The 23810-nt window shown below is 43.5% G+C and overlaps 1 protein-coding gene across 1 annotated transcript in view; it reads left to right on the top strand.

Annotated features, from left to right (window-relative positions):
- Nucleotides 1-23810, top strand: part of LOC124555964 (putative ammonium transporter 3) — a 237041-nt gene that overhangs the window by 101186 nt on the left and 112045 nt on the right. The window contains exons 5-6 of the mRNA XM_047130011.1: nucleotides 4977-5155; nucleotides 15774-15905. Coding sequence (XP_046985967.1) covers nucleotides 4977-5155; nucleotides 15774-15905 — 311 coding nt within the window. The remainder of the gene's footprint in view (nucleotides 1-4976; nucleotides 5156-15773; nucleotides 15906-23810) is intronic.

The following is a 23810-nucleotide window of genomic DNA, read 5'->3' as shown; positions in this document are numbered from 1 at the left end:
GCCGTATTTCAACTAAGCGCCTTGTTAGAGGTTGTTTCCTATCAGCTGAAGGCTATACTACTTTCCTACTTGACGTCCCGAGCAATAGTGGCCGAGCGCATTCTAGAGACATGTTGCAAGCCGCGGAGCGGCGCTAGTCTCGACTCGAGGGTCCAGCGATACAAGTACGTACCGCGGTCGATAACTGCAACCCCTAACAAGTGTGGTATCGAACGTTGAGACCACAAAATAGATTTGCTTATGTGAATTATATGGACGTGTGGTGTCAGAAAGAACAGACAACACGTGGAATCTGCAGCGGTGATACATTACATGCAAATTTAAGGTGGAGAAGGGGGGAAAGGAAACGGAAGGGAAGGGATTACTGTCAGCTGCATCGGGACATTACACGGAATCGGCAGCAACTAGCGACAATGTTTACCAGACCGGCATTCGAACGTGGGATCTCCCGCTAACCAGGCAGGTGTATTAACCACTGCCACCCACGACGCAGTGTTACTGCAACCGCGTGGACTACCTCGGCACACCTCACGGCCTACCCACGTTCCCACCGAGCTGAACTAATAGAAGTGTGCGGATAGGTGGCGTCCCGTGTTAATGTGGGTTGGCCGTGGGAGGTGCCCACATAGTCCGCGCAGGTGCGACAACACTGTGTCCCGTGTGGCGCAGGGTTAACGTACCTGTCAAGTAAGCCGGAGATCCTGGGTTTTAATCCCAATCCGGTGTATATTGTCGCTCGTCGCCGTTGATTACGAGTAATGTCTCTGTGCACCACCTCCAAGTGACATATAACGTATCATAGCTGCGGATTCCATTGGTGTCTGTTTTTTTTTCGGACATGTCCGAAAGAACAGACACCATACATTCATACAACTGATTCGTCTAGATGCACAATGGATCCACCTTCTTCAGTGCGGTGCGCGCAGTTGCGAAAAGACTATCCCGGGTGGTGCAGTGGTTAACTACCTGTCTAATAACCGGGAGATTCCGGGTACGAATCTCTCTCCGGTACACATTTTCGTTAGTCTCCGCTGATTCCGTGAAATGCCCTGACGGAGCCATTCCCTTTTCTTTCCTTTCCTTGCCTTCCGTTAGTTGTATTATCTCTGATCTACGTGTTTTCGTACTTAACTGTTTTTAGATTGTGTTCGGAGATGGAGACAGGTAACTATCCCTGAGTTAGCCTACAAGGGTGAGAGAAATCATACCAAGGCAAGCAAGTGTATCAGGCAAACTATGGCACGTGGATTGGTTCAAATGGCTCTGAGCGCTATTGGACTTAACATCTGAGGTCATCAGTCCCCTAGAACTTAGAACGACTTAAACCTAACTAACCTAAGGACAACACACACATCTATGCCCGAGGCAGGATTCGAACCTGCGACCGTAGCGGTCGCGCGGTTCCAGACTGAAGGACCTAGAACCGCTCGGCCAACCCGGCCGGCCACGTGGATTGGATCCAAAAAAGAGCTCACCTCCCTGATTCGCAAATTAACACGAGGAGCAGTAGCCTAATGAGCAATTTAGTCACTTCATGCTCTTCTGTTGGTGAAATGCGTGCGGCCACAAAACAGTTATTGAATATCTGTAAAAAAAAATTCTGAGATAATTTTTCGTGCTCCTGTCACCAGAGCCATTCGCCATGTGACAGTCTGGTGTGTAATAGAACATAACTGGTAGCAACCAGTTTTGCTCACATCAGAACACATCCGATACTGTTGATAAACGTATCGCTAGGGTCTCATACAGCTGATAAAAAAGCTAAAATGGTTCTTTAAATAGACTACGACCACATCGTTCTACTATCTTTCTCCACCTGACTTGACTCTTTCGTGGTTGATACGATACATATGTCTCGCTAAAGTAATACGAACTTTTGAGCGGTGAGGCGTCTTTATTTCAAATCTCTGTAAGTCCATCTTAACACCGGATGGTTGAGGAAATTCGGCTGTTCAGTATAAAACGTCAAATAAAAAACATCTTCAGGCGTTTATATTTCAAATTTTATTCTACTTGTGCGACAATTTTCGGCGTTTCACCAAGCCATCTTCAGGCGACCTGACCTACGAGTAGGAAGACAGTCTCCAATTGATAAATGAAGGAATCGCGTTTTTAAAAAACCAGTCTACGAATGCAAGTTACTGAATGCTGGTCCTTATTTCGATTGCACATGAGACTGGATTCTTCCTACACGTCGGGCAGGGGGCCTGAAGAAGGCGCAGTGAAACGCCGAAACTGGTCGCATAAGTAAAGTAAAATTTGAAATATTGACCCCGAAAGGTGTTTTTGTTTTGACGTTTTATATTTCATATCTGTCTAGCGTTAGTACGTAGTGAGATGCTTTCGGAAATTGTACAAAAGTACCAAGGACTATTTAGTGGATACATAAAAGGCTGTGAGCGATCAAATGGGACGGATTGTGTTTATAGTGTGTCTGCCTCACTAAAATCAGATCAAATAGCTATCTTTTCCATTACAGGAATGTCTGAAGTAACTAATTGTGTTTTCTTATATACCACAGACATTGTTTGGAAACATTAATACACATCTCAGTAATGCTGCTGATGTGTACATAATTTTGTATGTAGTGGGGCATATTTCCCAGAAAACTTCATAGAATGTAGAAGGCATTGGTGTGCCGTACGTCAAAGCCATCTTCAAATGTTATGTTGAAAACGCTATAGTTCATGTTTTTCATAGTCAGGAGAATAAATGTGTTTTGTTGTTGATTTGTTGCACTTTTTCCATAAACGCCATCCTTATAAAACCACCTTTAAATTAAATATTTAACTCTGAAAATCCTAGGTGCACATGAAAACATGGATGCAGTTAGATTCCGGGGTCACATGCGTCCCGCTTAGACGTTATTCAAAATTAATCAGCTTATTTTTTTGTCGAAGTGTATTACTTATCACGAAGGAAGACAGGTTTCGACTTGTATTTTCCAAAAATATGCGAAATAAAGTTTAACCCTGAAAGGGTTAACAGTGCTCCGTCTAAACACTTCGATATCGAGGAGACGTTAAAGTATGCCCCTTCTTCTTTCTTTCATTCCGTCCTTCGCCCCTCCCGTCCATTTTTCTTTGTCTTAGATCTTCTTCATTCCATATACAAATAACTACAATACCTTAAAAGATATAAGACTACTCATCAGTATGATTTTATGTGGGAAAAAAATCGTTCCGAAAATCGAAACACATGATGAGTGTTCCTAAAACCCGTGTTAAAGGCTACACAGAAGTGTATGGTCAAGAAAAATAATCGTGGCAATTTCCATATTTCCGATACATGATCAATAGTCATAAAATTTGTACATATTTCATAAAGATGACTATGTTATACGACACGCAGGGTCATTCTTGTGTAAGCCAGGGTATGGTATTTCCCTCTCATTTTATGACTGTTGATCACGTAGCGTAATTACAAAATTACTACAAACTGTATGGATTGTATGTTTACAGCTACGGAACAGCTGACAATTTTTGGAACCGTTACATATACCGTTCTCACGATAATATCTGTTATACTATTGCAAGTAATGAGTTTTTGATCCAACATCCACTCATGAAAACTGGAGAATTTTGTATATGACGTCAACCATATATTATTCATATTTTTAGCGCTACGCTGTACTTTGATGCTCTATCATTTGACTCTCACGTACGATCTGTCTTTTATTCTGTTCTTTACATTTGTTAGCACTACTCTGTACTGTGATGTTTTTATCAAGTGACTCTCACATATGACCTGTCTTTTAGATATGGCACGTTGCCAGTTAGATATATAAGGCAGCCTCCCTGTCTTGTAGTCTTCAACTTCATTCCCCTGTTACTTTTATGGTTTTCAAATTAGTTGACCTGAGGCACAAGCTTCTTGAATTGTATTCATGAATTAATGCCAGTTACGAAGGATCTGCTTCTTACAAACGGCGTGTTGCCAGTTTAAGACGTAATACAGATCTCTGCCTTGTAATTTTAACTTTGTGTCATGATTATCGTTATATTTTACAACCCACTTGGACACAGAGCAACATTGTTGAGAATTATACTCTACAATTCTTTCGACAGGTCTATAACCTGGCTTGTTCGTGGTGACGTTTACAGCTACGCACTGTTATTGTTTTGGTTCTTATGAATGCATGTTGCTGCAAGACTACAGCTAACGATGATTTCCAATGCTTATTACCGCCTTTTCATATTCTGAACGGTATGTCACCTGATAAGCATTAATTTAGTTTATACTACAGTGTTCAATGGCTTTGTCAAATGTTCACTTTTACTTCTAGAATTAGCTCCCCATTATTTTTGCTCAGGTGTTGTATAGTGCTTTTGTATTCTTCCTGATTTTACATAATTTTCTTAGGCTAGGTTTCCTACATGTGTTACAGAACTGAAGATGGTTGCAAATAGTAACCGGAACTAGTTATCGAACGTTAATTGTGATAGGAAAATTGCGATCTAGGAATTAAAGGTTTTTTCTTAAAAAATTATATTACACTTTAACATCTCATCTGTATTGAAGTAGAAATGTGTGGAGCACTGCTTCGTATTGGTCACAGATGGTGGAAGGAATAGGTTACTGCCTTATTGAAAGGAACATTCCAGCCCTCACCCGACATGATTTCGGGAAGCCGGGAAAATCTAAGCCAGGAACACTAGAAAGAAATTTGAAGCTTGTACCTCCTGAATACATGCCTATTGTCTTCCAGTCTCCCTTATCTGCGAACATCCCGTGTTAATAGCCAGCACTAAGGAACCAATTTGCATGTTATTACCATAAAATTATGGTAACTAATTTTATTTTGGCTCAGCAGCTTATACAGAGCACGTGTTCGTACTTCATAGATACTCGTGAAGTCCCAAATATAGTCAGAGTAAAGGTCGTTCGAGTACCTCGCTATACAGGCAAGCCCAGTAATTTTTCTAAAATACCTCTAAAGGCTCGAATACAATTAAGACATTTTCTTTCTGTTCCAGCACATTCGGCTTAAGCGGATCAAAATGGCAGTATTCGGCGAGAGCTGCTGTCATCACAATCCTGTCATCATTTGGTGGAGGCTTAACAGGCCTTACGTTCTCCCTACTGTCCAACCGCGGCCAGCTGCATATGCTGGAGCTCATAAACAGTATACTTGGTGCCCTTGTGTCTATCACAGGTATTGACATAGTTATTTAAATATGTGAAATACTGGACGAAAACAATGCAACAATATAAAGCAATAATCGATATAGTGGAACGGATGGTATAAATAACCAATAGCGCTTTTAAGCAAATTTTAAGGTTTTGAAGTAATTACGACCAAATTTCTGTCATAATCAGTGTTTTCTAAAGCTATTACTAGTCTTCCACGTATTACAGCGTTGAATGAAAGACGTGTTTGAGATATTTCTGATGACATGTCTGACAGGCTGTTTTGCTGGAAACCCATAGTCCATTACTATCCACTGACGTGAGAGACAGACGGAACATTAATTCATTTTTATATGTATTCTACATTACAGCCTTTTAGGACCTACCTAGCATTTTACAGTTGAATCACAGTGAGTCTGTTCCCTGATTGACAAACTAAAGTCGCCACAGCGACAACAAAACTACACAAGCTATTAATAGCGTTGACGAAATCGCTCAAAATGTTACGCAGCACGTGTATATCTGCAAACGATTTTCAACTCATATTCAAGAGTAGCAGGGAATGAAAGTATAAGCCTTATGAACCAAAGAATAACTTAAGCAGTGGAAGGTCCAGGATGGAATAACAACAATATGAAAAGAATTGATTGCTACTCACCATATAGGGGAGGCATTGAGCCGCAGACAGGCACAGTGCTGGGAGAGGCCATGTGTGTGTGAGCTTTGTCAATGTGTGTGTGTGTGTCTTCTATTTGCGAATAAGGAGTTTTTGTAGGGAAGCTTAGTAGTCTTTTTCACTGTGCCGGTCTACGGCTCAACGCCTCCTCTATGTGGTGAATAGCAACCCACATTTTCCGTATTGCTGTCAAGGAATAACTTAACTGCCAAACAGTAACCAAACAATAACTAGCATAAAATACAGCCTGCCCGGTTAGCCGTGCACTCTAATGCACGGCTTTCCGGGCGGGAAGGAGCGCCTGGTCCCCGGCACGAATCCGCCCGGCGGACTTGTGTCGAGGTCCGGTGAGCCGGCCAGTCTGTGGATGGTTTTTAGGCGGTTTTCCATCTGCCTCGGCGAATGCGGGCTGGTTCCCCATATTCCGCCTCAGCTACACTATGTCGGCGATTGCTGCGCAAACAAGTACTCCACATACGCGTACACCACCATTACCCTACCACGCAAACATAGGGGTTACACTCGTCTGGTGTGAGACGTTCCCTGGGGGGGGGGGGGGGGGGGGAGGTGTCCACTGGGGGCCGAACCGCACAATAACCCTGGGTTCGGTGTGGGGCGGCGGAGGGTTGAAGTGGACTGCGGTAGGCGGTAGTCGTCGTGGGGCTGTGGACCACTGCGGCTGCGACTGGGACGGAGCCTCTCCGTCGTTTCTAGGAGCCCGGTTAACATACAATACGATACATACAGTACAATTATAAAATACACATCTTTGCGTATATGTGAAACCAAAATCTGCTGCTTGGCAACATTCACTACCGTGTTGCACCATCCTGCGCATTTTAACACTGTTGAGTTTTCTTTGTCAGACTGTCTAGAAATTCATGGAGACGTTACACTTCAAGCCTGCGCCATACTTCGACACCAGCTGTCCTGAAGTTATCCAGTGTGTGAGGAGGTTTCATGCGACAACATATTGCCAGCTCTAACAGGTTACACATCGAGCCTGTGCCATTCTTCGACAGCACCCTCAACCGAGTTCCTGCCAGCAGATAGCGAAGGCCATTCCATTCGATCGATTCCTCCCTCCTAAAGGAAGATGTTCACAAGGTAGGTGCCGTGTTCTCATGCATTATCGGTTTGAAAGATTAATCCACAGCGAAATGTTGTCTACAGAGCGGGACTATTGCTTAGGAGGTCCTGCTACACTACTAGCCATTAAAATTGCTACACCAAGAAGAAATGCAGATGATAAACGGGTATTCATTGGACAAATATATTATACTAGAACTGGCATGTGATTACATTTTCACGCAGTTTGGGTGCATAGATCCTGAGAAATCAGTACCCATAACAACAACCTCTGGCCGTAAAACAGCCTAGATACGCTTGGGCATTGAGTCAAACAGAGCTTGGATGGCGTGTACAGGTACAGCTGCCCATGCAGCTTCAACACGATACCACAGTTCATCAAGAGTAGTGACTGGCGTATTGTGACGAGCCAGTTGCTCGGCTACCACTGACCAGACGTTTTCAGTTCGTGAGAGATCTGGAGAATGTGCTGGCCAGGGCAGCAGTCGAACATTTTCTGTATTCAGAAGGCCCGTACAGGACCTGCAACATGCGGTCGAGCATTATCCTGCTGAAATGTAGGGTTTCGCAGGGATCGAATGAAGGGTAGAGCCACGGGTCGTAACACATCTGAAATGTAACGTCCACTGTTCAAAGTGCCGCCAATGCGAACAAGAGGTGACCGACGCGTGTAACGAATGGCACCCCATAATATCACGCCGGGTGATACGCCAGTATGGCGATGACGAATACACGCTTCCAATGTGCGTTCACTGCGATGTCGCCAAACACGGATGCGACCATCGTGATGATGTAAACAGAACCTGGATTCATCCGAAAAAATGACGTTTTGCCATTCGTGCACCCAGGTTCGTCGCTGAGTACACCATCACAGGCGCTCCTGTCTGTGACTGCAGCGTCAAGGGTAACCACAGCCATGGTCTCCGAGCTGATAGTCCATGCTGTTGGAAACGTCGCCGAACTGTTCGTGCAGATGGTTGTTGTCTTGCAAACGTCCCCATCTATTGACTCAGGGATCGAGACGCGGCTGCACGATCCATTACAGCCGTGCGGATAAGATGCCTGTCATCTCGACTGCTAGTGATACGAGGCCGTTGGGATCCAGCACAGCGTTCCGTATTACCCTTCTGAACCCACCGATTCCATATTCTGCTAACGGCCATTGGATCTCGACCAACACGAGCAGCAATGTCGCGATACGATAAACCGCAATCGCGATAGGCTACAATCCGACCTTTATCAAAGTCGGAAACGTGATGGTACGCATTTCTCCTCCTTACACGAGGCATCACAACAACGTTTCACCAGGCAACGCCGGTCAACTGCTGTTTGTGTATGAGAAATCGGTTGGAAACTTTCCTCGAGTCAGCACGTTGTAGGTGTCGCCACCGGCGCCAACCTTTTGTGAATGCTCTGAAAAGCTAATCATTTGCATACCACAGCATCTTCTTCCTGTCGGTTAAATTTCACGTCTGTAGCACGTCATCTTCGTGGTGTAGCAATTTTAATGGTCAGTAGTGTATAATGTCTCACAACCCTCAGAATACTCTCAATAACGATGAGAGTGGTCCAACACCCGTACATGATACTGTCCCAAGACATGGCTGAACCACCTCCCGACTGATCCATGCATACCTGAGCCGTGCATTGGCATCTGGACGCCTTCGCACTCTTCTACGGCGATCGTCAGAGCTCAGAAAATACTGCACTCGACGGTGTAAATAACTCACTTAGAGACCGAAGTGTATTGATCGCGTGGAGATAGTTGCTTACCGCATGGGCCGGCATAGTCCTCCCACATACCTCCGGAAAGGCAGCGAGTTATGCTACTACATTCTTCTCGAGGTACCTAAGAGCAATGATCTGTACGTAGCGGCTTCCATTGGTAGTTTTGACCGTGGAAAAATACTTCAAGGCACGTGTTCAGTGTTTTGTCTCACGACAGTGGATGCATATCTGAATGACGTCACTGTGATTATATACGCCAATTCGGCATCTTGCACTGCTGACGACCCTTCGTGTCGTAAAATGACAATGCACGTAACTTCTAATCTTGAAATTATCCTTCGAGGCATGCTTGTGAAGAGTGTTCACAAGCCGCATCGTCCCATTCGCGACTGTGTACACAGCGCTGAAATGGACTGAGAATGTAGATTTACTTGTTCCTCCCTTACGCAAGTGGATGTACTGCCGATCTGCTACGGTCAAAAGAGTAACGAGAACCAGATTTGCACTCAAAAAAACACAAACTGTGCATTTCGTGATGGTGATAAAAACGTTTTTGCGTAGTTTATTTACATCCTTCAGTATTCTTTTGATAATCACGTTCCACTACTGTCTTCCGCTATTGTAAAAAGTTGTCACTACTGGATGCCTGGGAATATTTTTTTTACGAGCGTAATTCGACTCACACTCACAAAGAAACCCCGCTTACTCGTCATCATCGATTTCGTCGAAATTTAACTATTGTGTAGGACTTGGCCAGAAATGAAAGTGATGAAGTGGGAGCTCCAGTGGCGAAGTGTTTAGAAAAAAAAAATTGCATTTTTGAGCTTGGGTCGGCCGGGGCATGAGCCATTAACAGTAGAGTCGTTTCCACAATGCGGCTGACGCAACAGAAAGAGAGCAGAATGATAATCCGAGGGTCATGGAGTCTAGTCCCTATGCGGAAACTTTTTAATTGTAAATTTTTGCGTTACTTACACTGAAAATATATTGTATTTATTAATATTTTCATGTAAGACGTGGAAAGGAAAAGCCTAGAAAAATTTGGGATGGAATATAGATTTTCAAGAAAGGATCGTACTTCCACCATCCAAGAGAACTCTGCGAATCAGTTTCGAGGAAAGGATTGTAAGCCGTACACGAAACGTTCGTATAGATCCTTTTAATATTCGACAGCTGATGATTTACGCGTCCTGCGGTTATATTCATCGTGACACAGGTGAAGCAGTAATTTTCGTGGCATCTTGCACATGTTAAAAATTACATGTTAGAATTACATAGTTGTTTTGAAGTTTCTATGGAAGAACAATCTTGTTTTACATTCATCTAACGACCTCTCTCATCGCACAGTTTGCAGCAAATCACACGTAACGTTGCTCGACGGTCAAAATAAAAGTATTGGATTACGGGGTCATATACGCTTTAATTACAGTTGCTTCTTGGAAAGCTATATGCAGAGTCTTCGTGGACATTGTAAGTACAAGCCCTTCTTCGAAATTTATTCGCTATCCTAAATTTTCCTTTGCTTTTCCTACTCATGCCTGCTGTGTAAATATTAATAAATACAATATACTGAGCATTTAGGTTTATTTGCATTGTAAGTAAGGTAAAATTGATAATAAACGGGAATTGTCCTTATAAGGATTTGACCCCACGACCTTCAGATTACTGTTCTGCAAGCTTTCCGCTGCACCATCCACTGGCTGGAAACTATCCCCACATAAATGACACATGCTGCGCTGAACCCGCTCCAAAAAAGATATGTTTTTTCTAACTGCTTGGCTATCTGGAACTCCCACCTCTGTCACTTATTTTTCTGGCCAAGTCCTGCATACACCATTAATTTGGACGAGTAGGCGCGGTCCCCTTTTCAGGTGCACTTCTGTCAGCAGCTCCATATTACGGCTCAAGTAGCACTACAGAATAAGTTTTGTTTCAAAAGATAATACGGCTCCTAATCCTTCCGTTTCATCAGCAATATTGTCCAGTGTCAGACTGATTGATAATCAAAATCTCCATATCTGATGTTCCATGGTGACACAGTAGTCGTCGTCCACAGAGCCAACGTTCCAGTACAGAGGGTATTCGCAGACAGTGTTCCCATGAGTCTTCTATTCCGCAGACACAGTCGATTGTTTCTGTTCTTCCTAGTCGGTGCAACTACGAAGAAGGCGGCACTGAGTCCGCTGAGAGAGTGTCAGCCCTCTTGAGCTGTCTAAATTCGCAAATCAGCCTTTGTTCACTGCTCGTTGTCGGTTCACGTTCCTTTCTCAGCATCTGGATGACCCATATTTTGGCAAATAATTTGAATTTGACTCCGTACTTGTTATCTGTTTATGTTCTTTATTCTTGTATAATGCTAGACTTGATATTAGTCTGTCTTCTTCACCTATAATGGATCATCTTTGTATCATATTTGTTGATACATATTGCTTTCAATTGGTCAACGCTGACGGCAAAGTTAATTAGCTGCCTTAAGCGATACAGACGCGATTTGTGACATGTCTGGAAACTGGCAAGCCCAAATTATTGAGAGTCTCAGACTCCGCCAGGTAAAAGAATTCGGAGCGCCGTGTGTTTAGGTGTTGTTTGGAACGAAGCACCAGGAACGTGCTGAATAAATAACATGACTTTTGCCGTTACAGCTTGAGATTGCTTTGACACTACGTAAGCAAAATCAAGTTTCGTTGTCGCACAAGGCTCCCTTATCTTTTGTTACAAGAAAGACGCGCGTTCAGTGATCACTTGATTTCTGTAGAGTCTTATACCAGACAAATGACAAACGAAATGCAGTACTATTTGAGCTTCGCCGGCCGCGGTGACCGAGCGGTTCTAGGCGCTTCAGTCCGGAACCGCGTGACTGCTACGGTCGCAGGTTCGAATCCTGGCTCTGACATGGATGTGCGTGATGTCCTTAAGTTAGTTAGGTTTAAGTAGTTCTAAGTTCTAGGGGACTGATGACCTCAGATGTTAAGTCCCATAATGCTCAGAGCCTTTTTGAGCTTCATTGCCAGTCTATATTAGTATGAACTACGTGCATATCTAATAGCAACTGTTACTTCTGGTAAGTTGAAAAGTCAGAATCATTCCCTTCTTTCAGTATAATCTTGCGCCTGTATTTAAACATGATTCCCCTCGATCAATTCTTACCCAGAATGTATTCACTGGACAGTAGACAGTTTCTACCTTGCCTTACCCAATGAAGTAAGCAACCAGCAATGTATCAGAAAAGGTGACCTTGAATACGGGACTAGTGTCTTATACAGTCATGTAGAAATTGTACGGCAACTAGGAGCTACACATTAACTATTTCTCTAACTTTCTTTTTTTTTGTATGCGTCACAAAGTTATTTGACTAGGGTAGTTCAATATGTAAATCAACACATTTCTTTCTCGGCCAATTTCAGTTGAAAAAGTGTGAATTTGTTGTGGGACATCATAGAATATTCCCGCTTTAGCCCCTATAGTTTCACGAAAGTCCGATAGGTGGCGGTGCCATATGTAACCAAAATGGCTTCTGTAGCGAGGGGCTTTCCAAGCAGAGAGTTGTTATTGGGTTTCTTTTGGTGATAAACCAGAGCATAGCAGGTATTCACAGGCAATAGCAGAATATCTACGGAGACCTGACAGTGAAGGAAAGCACTATGAGTTATTGGGCGAGGCGTCTGTTATCATCGCAGCAAGATCGTGCATACCTGTCCTATCTCCCTCGCATCGGCCTGCCGCACGCAGCGATGACTCCTGCTGTGTTAGAACGTGAGGACAATCTCGTTCGAGGGAATCGACAGACCACAATCAAACACTTCGCTGCTCAACTGGATGTCTCTGCTGATAGTGCTGCCACACTCGTCCACCAGTTGGGGTACTCAAAGGTGTGTACCTGTAACACCCCACCCGTCACTTATCTGGTTTTGGTGTGTGTTCACCCCAGGTAATTGACTAATAGATCAACAGAGAGTGCAAAACTGCCGCAATGTCGGATAACGCAAAGAAAGTAATAAGGCCCTGTGACTCCTGATTGAACTGCGGTGGCAGTGTTGACATTAATTGATTCAGAATTGACCCCTTTTAATTGAAAAGGGTGCACATTGATGTTATATTCAGCTATTGAACACCAGATGCAAATGTTGAACATAAAATTAATTAAGAAAGTGACTTGGGATTTCAACTACTTGATTGAAAACAGATGCAGTCGATTAGCACATATTTATTTTTAACTCACGACCTTCAATCATCACATTACATTACTCTCCTAACAGGCAGTGGTAATAAATTGCGTTTGCGTGGAGTAAAGCCCGATAACTCAAAAGTAATTCCTATCGACTGACCCAGGTGTAATGCGAAGTGCGAGAAGAATTCTACACTACACGGCCCTTGAAACCCTCGTGGAAACTTTGCCGACGTGATCCAACAAATTAATCAGTGGCCGGAGAGGGCGCAATATCACCGAATACAGTGTGGCGGAGCGGCGTCGTTGTGCAGACGTCAGCCGACCTCGTGGTGCTGCAAGGCTGTGCTTGTCTATTCACTCCTAGCTATCTTGCTCAGTACATAGCTGAACCAAAACTTCCTATCTCCAAGCTCAATCGTTCCATTTGCTAGGTCCTAAACCGCAGAGATACTCACTCTTTCCCAGGCAAGCTGAGTAAAGAACGCCACATCCGCACTCCAGGCAAGCTGGGAACGGAAGACCATATGGAGACCTCTCACAGTCCGCTCTTCACCTCAGTTTCCCCTCCAGCAAAATCACTTACGCCAATTGCAGCGCAAGTCGCATCACTTCCCAGCGCCGACCAATGCCTGCTCTGGGAAGTGAACAAATTCCCACAAAATTTTCCTTCCTCTTAACTTCTGCTATTTAGCTCCTCCCAGGCCACCCATCAAGATTGGCATCCGCACCAACACCAAGTTTTCCGGAATTCTGACTCCCAGGACAGTACTTCAAATTCCTTGGTCCTACGTTCCCATCGGAGGCTGGCGTATTTCATTCTGTCGCTCTTCACCTGATTTACTTCAGACTCTGTGGGCCGTGAATTCAGCGTGAAGTTGCTATAGTCACTAATACGCATATTTTGACCTCTGTTGACCGCTCCACCGTAGCTTTGCGCGGCTTTCTCTCCATGTTTCACTGAAAATGGGATGCGGGACATTTATCAACAGGCGTACAAGTTCTCCGTCTGCTTCCCGGTACACCAGCATGGGGTCAACCACCGACTCACTGTCACTCATCTTAAGGCAGCTGGAGGCCGCACCCCGTTACCACTTTCTCAGAGCTTGAGCTGCCCTAAGCTGCCTATTGTCGCTTCCCTTCGCCGCTCCCCCGCCAGCCAGCCACAGTCACTCTGTATACTTCCCTGGGATAAACTAGTCTCCAGTAAATCGACGCGTTTCCACAAATTTTTTCATGTCGTTGAATTACTTTAAAACCATTACCCGACATTAGTTATTCCAATATGACCATACTATACCCTCTACAAGATGCATTGTACCTTGTCAGTCATTTTTGTTCAGCCCTACTGTTCGCTCAACGTGAGTTAGCTGATCTTTAATGACTTCATGTAAGGGGCATAGTTCTTGCCATCTTACATACCCCCTGCGTTCCACGCCACTTAGCAGATGACAGTAAAGAGCAACGAAGGACCATCTGTGCGAAAATGTTGTGCGTTGCTAGGCTGATCGTCACATTTTTTTGTCGAACATCGTCACAGGCAATGAAACATCGCTTCATCACTTCGAACTCGGAAGGAAACAGCGATTCATGGAGTGTCGCCACACCACCTCTCGTCCGAAGGGAAAGTTCAAAGCCACATCCTCAGTTGGTAAAGTCAAGGCGACGATCTTCTGAGACTTTAAAGGGGCTTTTCTGTTTGACGTCCACCCTCATTGCGCAACTATCAGCCCTGAAGTATATCGTGCTACCCTCAGGAAATTGAAGAAACCACATCAGCGTGTTCGCCACCACAAAGATGCAAACGAACTTCTCCTTCATCGTGACAACACAAGGCCTCACACAAGTTTGCGCACCCGACAGGAACTCATAAAACTTCTGTGGACTTTTCTTCTACATCCACTCTACAGCCCGGCTCTCGCATGTTTCGACGTCTATTTGGCCCAATGAGCGATGCACTCCGCGGGAAGTAGTACGTGGATGATAGAGTGGTGGATAACAACACTATTCAACACTCAATAACCTTCAAAATTATCACAAAAATTATAACAAAAAATCAAGACTGATGAGGTGTTTCCAAAAGCCGAATAGCTGTATGAAGGTGCTTTATTCGCAACTATCCGTTTCACGTCAGTATAGACTCGTCTTCAGATTTATCTGCCTAGAATACAAATCACTGTGTATTCTTGACTGATAACCTGAAGATACGTCATACAGACATGAAACCTGTCGTTTCGAATAAAACACCTTTACACAACTATGCGGCTTTTCTAAACACCTCAGCATTCTTGACTTTTTTGTTGTAATTTTCATGATGTTTTGAATGTTTATTGAGTGTTGACTGTTGTTGTTATTTAGTGACTCTCAACTGTGGTTACCCCCTCCAAATGTTGTTTGATGGAGAAACCTCTCCATCAAATGCAGCAAGACGATGGCTGCGACGGTGACCAATGGAGTCGTACCACATGGCCCTCCCAGTAAGGTGGCGTCAGGACGTCACATTGAACGTAGATTGTGTTAAAAAATAGGGCTTTGTAGACAAAAGAGTGAGGAATAATATGGTGTACTGGAAACTGGAATAAAACGAACCTGCTTTCAGAAAAAAAGTGTTGCATTACTTGCTGGGTGTTTCTCGTACTAATACGAAGTTTTGCAAGATTATTCTGCACTGTTCTGATGATTCGTTCATAATGTTTTCTAAGATGTTCCCAACTAAACAAAAAGATTGGTACGCAACATAAATTTCCAATTTGTCACCACAACGAGGCTGACAAACACAAACAGAACTCTTCATCGTTTTTTCCATGTTTCTTCTCTCCTGCGCCAAAAACATTTCTTATTTTAACACTAATGTTACATCTTGTGGGAGGTAATTCCCACCTTAACTTGTAAATAAAATATAAAAGTAGTATAAAAGTATATGAGACAATGTTATTTGTAAGTTAGTCTGTATCGAACTAATATCTTCTTCATTATCTGTTGCAGCCGGTTGTTTTCTGTATCGTGCGTGGGAAGCCATAGTCATTGGTCTTATTGGAGGTCTGATTGTATGCTGCTCTATGCCGTTGTTCGACAAGCTGAAAATTGATGACCCAGTCGGTGCAACTTCTGTTCACGGTAAGACTGCGAAAATTCTCTTCAGAACAACCAGAAACGTTTTAACCACATCTGAAGTTAGGAAAATTGGATCATATTCTATGTAGGCTACATACATTGAAGAATGCTTCATTGTGTGTTATTGTGTAAAGTCACAGCAAAGCAGGGGTGCTAGCAAATTTTAATGTCAAAAGGGGAAAAAATTTTCCTCATAGACGTGATTTAGAGATTTTGATGACATAGTTATCTACCCATCATTTTCTCCTACTAGTTTCTGCAGTGCACTTTTACCTGATCAGCGCTATAAACGTAAACAAGATAATAGCATAATTATAGAAAAAACAGATTTCACGTTACTAGATTTTGCGTTTTCCCACCATTTCCGTTATTTTTTGTTGGTACCGCCCAAGAGCGACCATGCGATAGTTTGTAGTGGGGGCAAACCGAGGGGATAAAGTATTTTTAATATTTTGAAAGACAAAAGATGACTTGTAAGTAGCAATAATAAAGTTTTAGGTTCCAGCCTTTCCCTGAGAGCTGGGAGGGGGGGGGGGGGGGGGGGCAGGCACAGCACCCCATTGCCCCTCGGTATTGGCTTCCTTGATACCATAGCAAACCCTTCTTTCTCAATTAGCTGTTTCCCTGCCGTGGAAAATTCCATATGGATAATATTTCCCATACTGCACTTCTGAAGCACTATCATAAGCTTAAACATAAATTTTCAAATCTATTTATGTGTAAACAGCATCATGGTCCCACTGACACACAACCCCTAGGATATCACATAACATAAAACTGTACACTTTGGTACAGAATTCAAATCATTTTAGTTTCGAAAGTAAATATATGCAACATTTTTAGGGGCACTTTCAAAATGTTACCGCAACGTTTCGTAACCCGACTCTACTCCAAACTGCAATATATTATCGAAAACAACATTTACATTCATTTATCCTCTTAAAGGCAAATCATATAATGCACAAAACGATACACAAGAAACAATTTATTTCATCTTACCGCGATTCGTTTGTACTAATTTCGCAAGATACTTGTTGACGAGTTCTTCTGTACTCTTACTATGCTTTGTTATAATATTAATAAAATTACTTCACTTTTCAACTTCATCTTTACGACATTCGTAATTCATATGTACTGTTGCGTATTTGTGAAACTATCTGAAACTGATGAATGGACGGCTCATGAACGGGCCATGATGACTGCCATGTGTTATATATCGCCGGAAAAACATACACAATTTCTGAAGTGCACCTTTAATTGCATAGATACATGGATATAATGACAGCCAGTCTAATCGAAATGTTCTGATTACGCCCTCTATGTCATTCTTGAAATTATAAGTATTGCACATTCAATACAACCTTATAGTTTGGATAATCGTCATACTCCCTTACTTCAACGTAACTTCCGACATCGGAAACGCCGACTAGGAGACTACCATCCTTTTCATCAAAGCTTTTGAAGCCAGCAGAGATAATGACTAGGTCTAAATTTGTGCCGTCACTACAGTTGCAAGGGTTTTTAATAAAGGTATTTGAGTTTGGCTCGCGCTTTCCTTGTGGTATTCCTTCGAAAGTAGTACATTTTTCTATTCTCTCACTTTCATTTCCTGTTTTTCGTTCGTTTATGAAGTAAAAAATGCTTAAGAATATCGGCCATTATTTTATTCTTCTCACTATCCTTTCAGACCTCACAATTCGCGAAATTCAAAATAAACTACATTCTTGTACTACTACTCACTTACAACTTGCTGTTGACTATGAAAAATTGAGAGATAACGTCATTAACTGCCGACAGCACTCTCACATCATACCGACCAGTTGAGTTTCTTAAAAGTGCATAACAGGAACTTTTAGGTTCATATGTGGTGCATGTTTGAAGTAGTGGCTATGAAATTCATTAAATGACCACTAGTGTACAACATTTACTCAATGAATGGCTATCACTGGTAGATCCCGTATGTTGGCAATAGTTCCAAAGACGACGACTCCTACTTCTGCCTGCAAGCACCGGTCAGCGACCACACAGGATCAACGAACCCCTCCTCAGCCCACCCGGAATGGAAATATTTTAGACCTTGCAGCTACGGACAGCTCTGACGTTATCGACGATGTCAGTATAGAGACAGGTATTAGTGACCACCATGTCATAGCGACTATGATTACTGAAGTTAATTCGAGTAAATCAATCAAGAAGGCTAACGCATTATTTCTGCTAGAAAGAGCAGATAGGCTGTTATTAGCTTCCCGCCTATACAATGAATTGACATCATTTAGTTCCAGTTTGATGGACAGGGAAAAATTATGGGCGATTTTCAACAGATTGTACATCATGCTGTGGAGTAGTATGTGTCAACGAAATTCGGGAAACGCCAAAGAAGCAACGGCTGTTGCTCTCTCGGTTCAAAAGGAAACGCACAAATGACGACGGGAAAAAATTAAAAGAAATTCGAACGTCTGTAGAAAGATCTATGCACGAAGCATACATCAGCTATCACTCTCATACCCTAGTGAAAGTTCTTGCCGGGAACCCGAGGAAACTCTGGTCCTACGTAAAACCGCTAAACGGGTCTAAGGCTTCAGTTCACTCACTAATCAAAATTTGTTCAAATGGCTCTGAGCACTATGGGACTTAACATCTGAGATCATCAGTCCCCTAGAACTTAGAACTACTTAAACCTAACTAACCTAAGGACATAACACACTTCTATGCCCGAGACAGGATTCGAACCTGCGACGGTAGCGGTCGCGCGGTTCCAGACTGAAGCGCCTAGAACCGCTCGGCCACAACGGCCGGCCACTCACTGATCGATCACAACGGTGTGGCAGTAGAAGTCAGGAAAAGGAAAGCTGAAGTTTTAAATTTCGCATATAAAAAATCATTCTTTCAGGAGAACCGTACAGACGTAACATCGTCTGACTGTCCCGCAGACTCCCGTTTGGAGACATAATAGGCATTCCTGGCGCTGAGGAACTGAAAGAGTTGAAAACAAATAAGTCGGCCAGGCCCGGATGGAATCCCAGTTCGGTTTTACAGAGTTTACTCTTCGGCATTGGCTCCTTACTTAGCTCGCATTTATCTCACGGCGAAAGTTCTAAGCGTCTGGAAAACAGAGCAGGTGACTCCTGTATATAAGAGACTTAAGAGAACAGACCCGCAAAATTACAGATCAGTATACCTAACATCGGTTTGCTGCACAATTTTTTTTTTTTTTTTTTCTTTACACGATATCCCGCGAACCTTATATGGAGGGCAAAAGGGGGATTTCATATTCCTAGATTTACGGAAAGCATTTGACACAGTGCCCCACTGCACTCTGTTAACGAAGATCCGAGCATATGGAACTGGTTACCAGATACGTGAATGACTTGAAATTCCTTAAGTAATACACCCTGTATATTTTCCTGGACGGCGAGTGTTCATCAGAACCAAGGATAGCGCCAAGAGCGCCCCAGGAAAGTGTGATTGGACCACTCTTGTCTCTATATGACTAAATGATGTGACGGATACGACGAACATTAATCTGCGACTGTTTGTTGCTGATGCTGTAGTGTACCAGAAAGTGTCGTTGTTCTGTGACTTTAGAAGGACACAGAATGGCTCAGGAAGAATTTCCATTTGGTGATACACAGAAAGCTTAGCAGTCTATATTACACTGGCACCCGTACAAGATCCAGACTGTGCAGTAACTGAAACTTCATTGTCTCCAACAACGTTCTCAATTTGCTCTTCGGTTTCTGTCGCAGACCAAAGTTAATGACATGTGACTGGGCAGTGTTGTATAGGGTAATGAGGCAAATTTTACACTACAGGGTGTAATGAATAAACTGAACTGTCGAATTCTGGGTACTGTTAATTGTATGCTGTGCACGAAGAGCCATTACACTCCCGTTACTATGTGATGTGGATGCAGAAGCACATTTATTCTCGGTCCGTTCTTCTTTAACAACAATACACCCATAGAGCCTGTCAGGTGTATCGTGACGTTTGCACGTTATCAAGATCTCCTTGTGGAGCATATGATTCCTGCTTTTAAAGAGCGCCTCTATGTGAAAACCACTGTTTTCATGCAAGATGGAGCAACACCTTATGTTGTTCGAACAGTGAAAGATCTGCTTAATGCAACCTTCCACGAACGTTTATCTCCAGAGGCTTACCAGAATCATGACCTTCAAGATCACATGATTTGAATCCATGTGACCTTAGGCTCTGTGGATATCTAAAAGAATGCGTTTACCAGGAACATGTTCGGTCTCTAACTCAGGCCACTGTATAGGAACACGTTGCTCATATTCCACCGGGACTGCTGCAGGCAACTATTGATCACGTGTTTAATGGATGCAGCAGATCATCTCTGGTGCTCATACAGAACAAACTGTGTAAGCGACGGTTAATAATTAAATCAACATTATGCCTTTCTCACTTGTTAGGCCTTTTCTGGTCACATTCCAGTTCTACTCCATTCATTACATATGGAATCATTTCTATACGTCATTTTTACATTCACAGCGCCATATTTGCACCTGGTGGCCCAAATGGTAAGTCTTTTTTCCAGAGTAAATCGGTTCTGCATTAACGCATTGGCATATCTACCAAGTTTCGCTGCCATACGATAGTTACAGCCCACACCAGATATCAGTGAGTAGCAGCACATTTAATTATAACCTTCTGGTAGTACAGTGACAACGCGCGCATCTGGCTATAGATTTAATATAACATTTCTTAATGGCGAGAATACAGGGATAGGCAGATTGCAAGTTCAACAGAGCAGTGATCAAATAGGCCTTGTTGCAGCACCTCTAAATATACATTGCTTCGCACAACAGTATTTTCCTGTGATGTGGTAGCACACAATGAGGAAATACAGGGTGATTCAAAAAGAATACCACAACTTTAGGAATTTAAAACTCTGCAACGACAAAAGGCAGAGCTAAGCACTATCTGTCGGCGAATTAAGAAAGCTATAAAGTTTCATTTAGTTGTACATTTGTTCGCTTGAGGCGCTGTTGACTAGGCGTCAGCGTCAGTTGATGCTAAGATGGCGACCGCTCAACAGAAAGCTTTTTGTGTTATTGAGTACGGCAGAAGTGAATCGACGACAGTTGTTCAGCGTGCATTTCGAACGAAGTATGGTGTTAAACCTCCTGATAGGTGGTGTATTAAACGTTGGTATAAACAGTTTACAGAGAATGGGTGTTTGTGCAAAGGGAAAAGTTCTGGACGGCCGAGAACGAGTGATGAAAATGTAGCACGCATCCAGCAAGCATTTGTTCGCAGCCCAGGAAAATCGACTCGCAGAGCTAGCAGAGAGCTGCAAATTCCACAATCAACTGTATGGAGAGTCCTACGAAAAAGGTTTGTACCTGAACGTCAAGTACCCGAGGCGATGGATCGGCCGCCAGGCAGCCCGTGACAGAGCACTTCATCACTGGCCTCCAAGAAGCCCAGATCTTACCCCCTGCGATTTTTTCTTATGGGGGTATGTTAAGGATATGGTGTTTCGGCCACCTCTCCCAGCCACTATTGGTGATTTGAAACGAGAAATAACAGCAGCTATCCAAACTGTTACACCTGATATGCTACAGAGAGTGTGGAACGAGTTGGAGTATCGGGTTGATATTGCTCGTGTGTCTGGAGGGGGCCATATTGAACATCTCTGAACTTGTTTTTGAGTGAAAAAAACCTTTTTAAATACTCTTTGTAATGATGTATAACAGAAGGTTATATTATGTTTCTTTCATTAAATACACATTTTTAAAGTTGTGGTATTCTTTTTGAATCACCCTGTACTTTTAGAGTACCAGAGATTATGCATTTGAAGTGTTTTGCGGGACGTAATATTCTCTGTGATTCTCTCAGAATCAAGTCATGATGCAACAATACCATTCTTCTAGAGAAAGAAGCTTTAGGATCCAGACCTGTGTGTACCGATATCACAATGAGGGAAAAAGAATTAACCACCCCTCCTGTAGCATATCACAAAACTCACACTCACTGAACGACTACGTGCGTTGGATCTTCTCTTAATCTTTCGTAGATGAATTACACTGTACCATTTATTCATCCTAAAAATGGTTCAAATGGCTCTGAGCACTATGGGACTTAACTGCTGAGGTCATCAGTCACCTAGAACTTAGAACTACTTAAACCTAGCTAACCTAAGGACATCACACACATCCATGCCCGAGGCAGCATTCGAACCTGCGACCGTAGCGGTCACGCGGTTCCGGACTGTAGCGCCTAGAACCGCTCGGCCACTCCGGCCGGCTATTCATCCTACTCTAGGTCGGACTGGGTGGTTACTAATAGGTGTTATACAGTTGCTACTGTTTCAACCAAAAGCGTAATAGAACACTAATTGCCTTTTAGCCTATTTATGTTTAGTAGTTACACTTACCTGAATCCAGGTATCTGTAGCAGTCATCCATCCTCTGCAGTTCGTTCTAGCCTTCCAGCTTTGGTTTCTTCTTATAAGCAGCCACAGGATCTACAACAATGCACAGTAAAGTGACACATACTGCAAAACCCCTATCTATATGCAACGTTTTCGATTATTGTGATCCCATACAGGAATCAATGACTGACTGGCGAAGTGTTCTGATAGCTCCTTAGAGAAGTATACCCCTACCTAATCCAAGTTTGCACACACTTACGTGATGTTATCTCCTTCCTGTATTGCGGTGTTCAAATGATTAAAATGGCTCTAAGCACTATGGGACTTAACATCTGAGGTCATCAGTCCCCTAGACTTAGAACTACTTATACCTAACTAACCTAAGGACAACACACACATCCATGCCCGAGGCAAGATTCGAACCTGCGACCGTAGCAGCAGCGCGGTTCCGAACTGAAGCGCGTAGAACCGCTCGGCCACAGCGGGAGGAGTGTGGCATTTTATGTCTACGCACAGGTCATTTAATTCGTGTACGCAGTGGTGGCTCCCCATAGCGGCACAGATGGGTCCTACAGGATTTACATCAGGCGAATTTGGTCGCCAAGACATCAACCTGCGTTCTCTACAATGCTCTTCAAACCACTGTAGCACGGTTCTGGCTCCGAGATACAGACAATTATACTGCTGAAAGGTGACATCGCCGCCGGGGAAGACATCAAGTATGAAGGGATGCAGATGGTTCGCAGCTGCCACTGTGTTTTCGACTATTACCATAGGTCCCATGCAAGCAGAGGAGAATGTCTCCCATAGCACAACCCTGCTCCCACGAGCCTGCGTCCGCGGCGCGCTGCACGTTTGGAGCCGCCGTTCACCTCGATGACGGCGTTTCTGGAGGCGATCATCGACATAGTGACGCAAAAATGTGATTCAACAGAAGAGCCGGCACGTTTCCTTCGACCGACGGTCGAATCCCAGTGGTCCCGTGTCCACTGTAATCGTAACTAACGATGTCGTTGGGTCAACATGTGAACGTGTAGGGGTGGTCAGCTGCGGATCTCCATGTTCAACAATGTACGATGACTGGTGTGCTACGAAACGCACCATCATTGCGCTCTTTCGACAGATGTCACAGATCACCATCAATCCTACTTTAAAGAACAGACGAGCCTCTGAACCCCACTTTCTGTGAAGATTCATGAACGTCCAACCATTTAGTGGCTAGTGATGGTTTCATTGTCCTTCTGCCACCTCCCATAGATTCTCACGACAGTAGCACGTCACTATTCCACCAGTTACACCGTTTTCTAGATACTCGTTCGCATGCTCTGCGTAATAACAATCTGCCCTTTGCTGAAGTCGCTTAACTCAATGGATTTTCCCATTTGCGCCCATATCTTCGCCAGGATGATCCCCCATCCGTGTCTGCTCCGCTTACATACTCCTGTTAAAGCTGCGTCACATGGCCGCAACGTCACCAGGCGGTGGGCAATGGTCATAATGTTTGGGTTTATCGG

The sequence above is a fragment of the Schistocerca americana genome, chromosome X (genome assembly GCF_021461395.2).
Source record: "Schistocerca americana isolate TAMUIC-IGC-003095 chromosome X, iqSchAmer2.1, whole genome shotgun sequence".
Taxonomy (NCBI): domain Eukaryota; kingdom Metazoa; phylum Arthropoda; class Insecta; order Orthoptera; family Acrididae; genus Schistocerca; species Schistocerca americana.
Note: the sequence above shows the minus strand (reverse complement) of the source record. Positions and strands in the feature narration are given on the sequence as shown.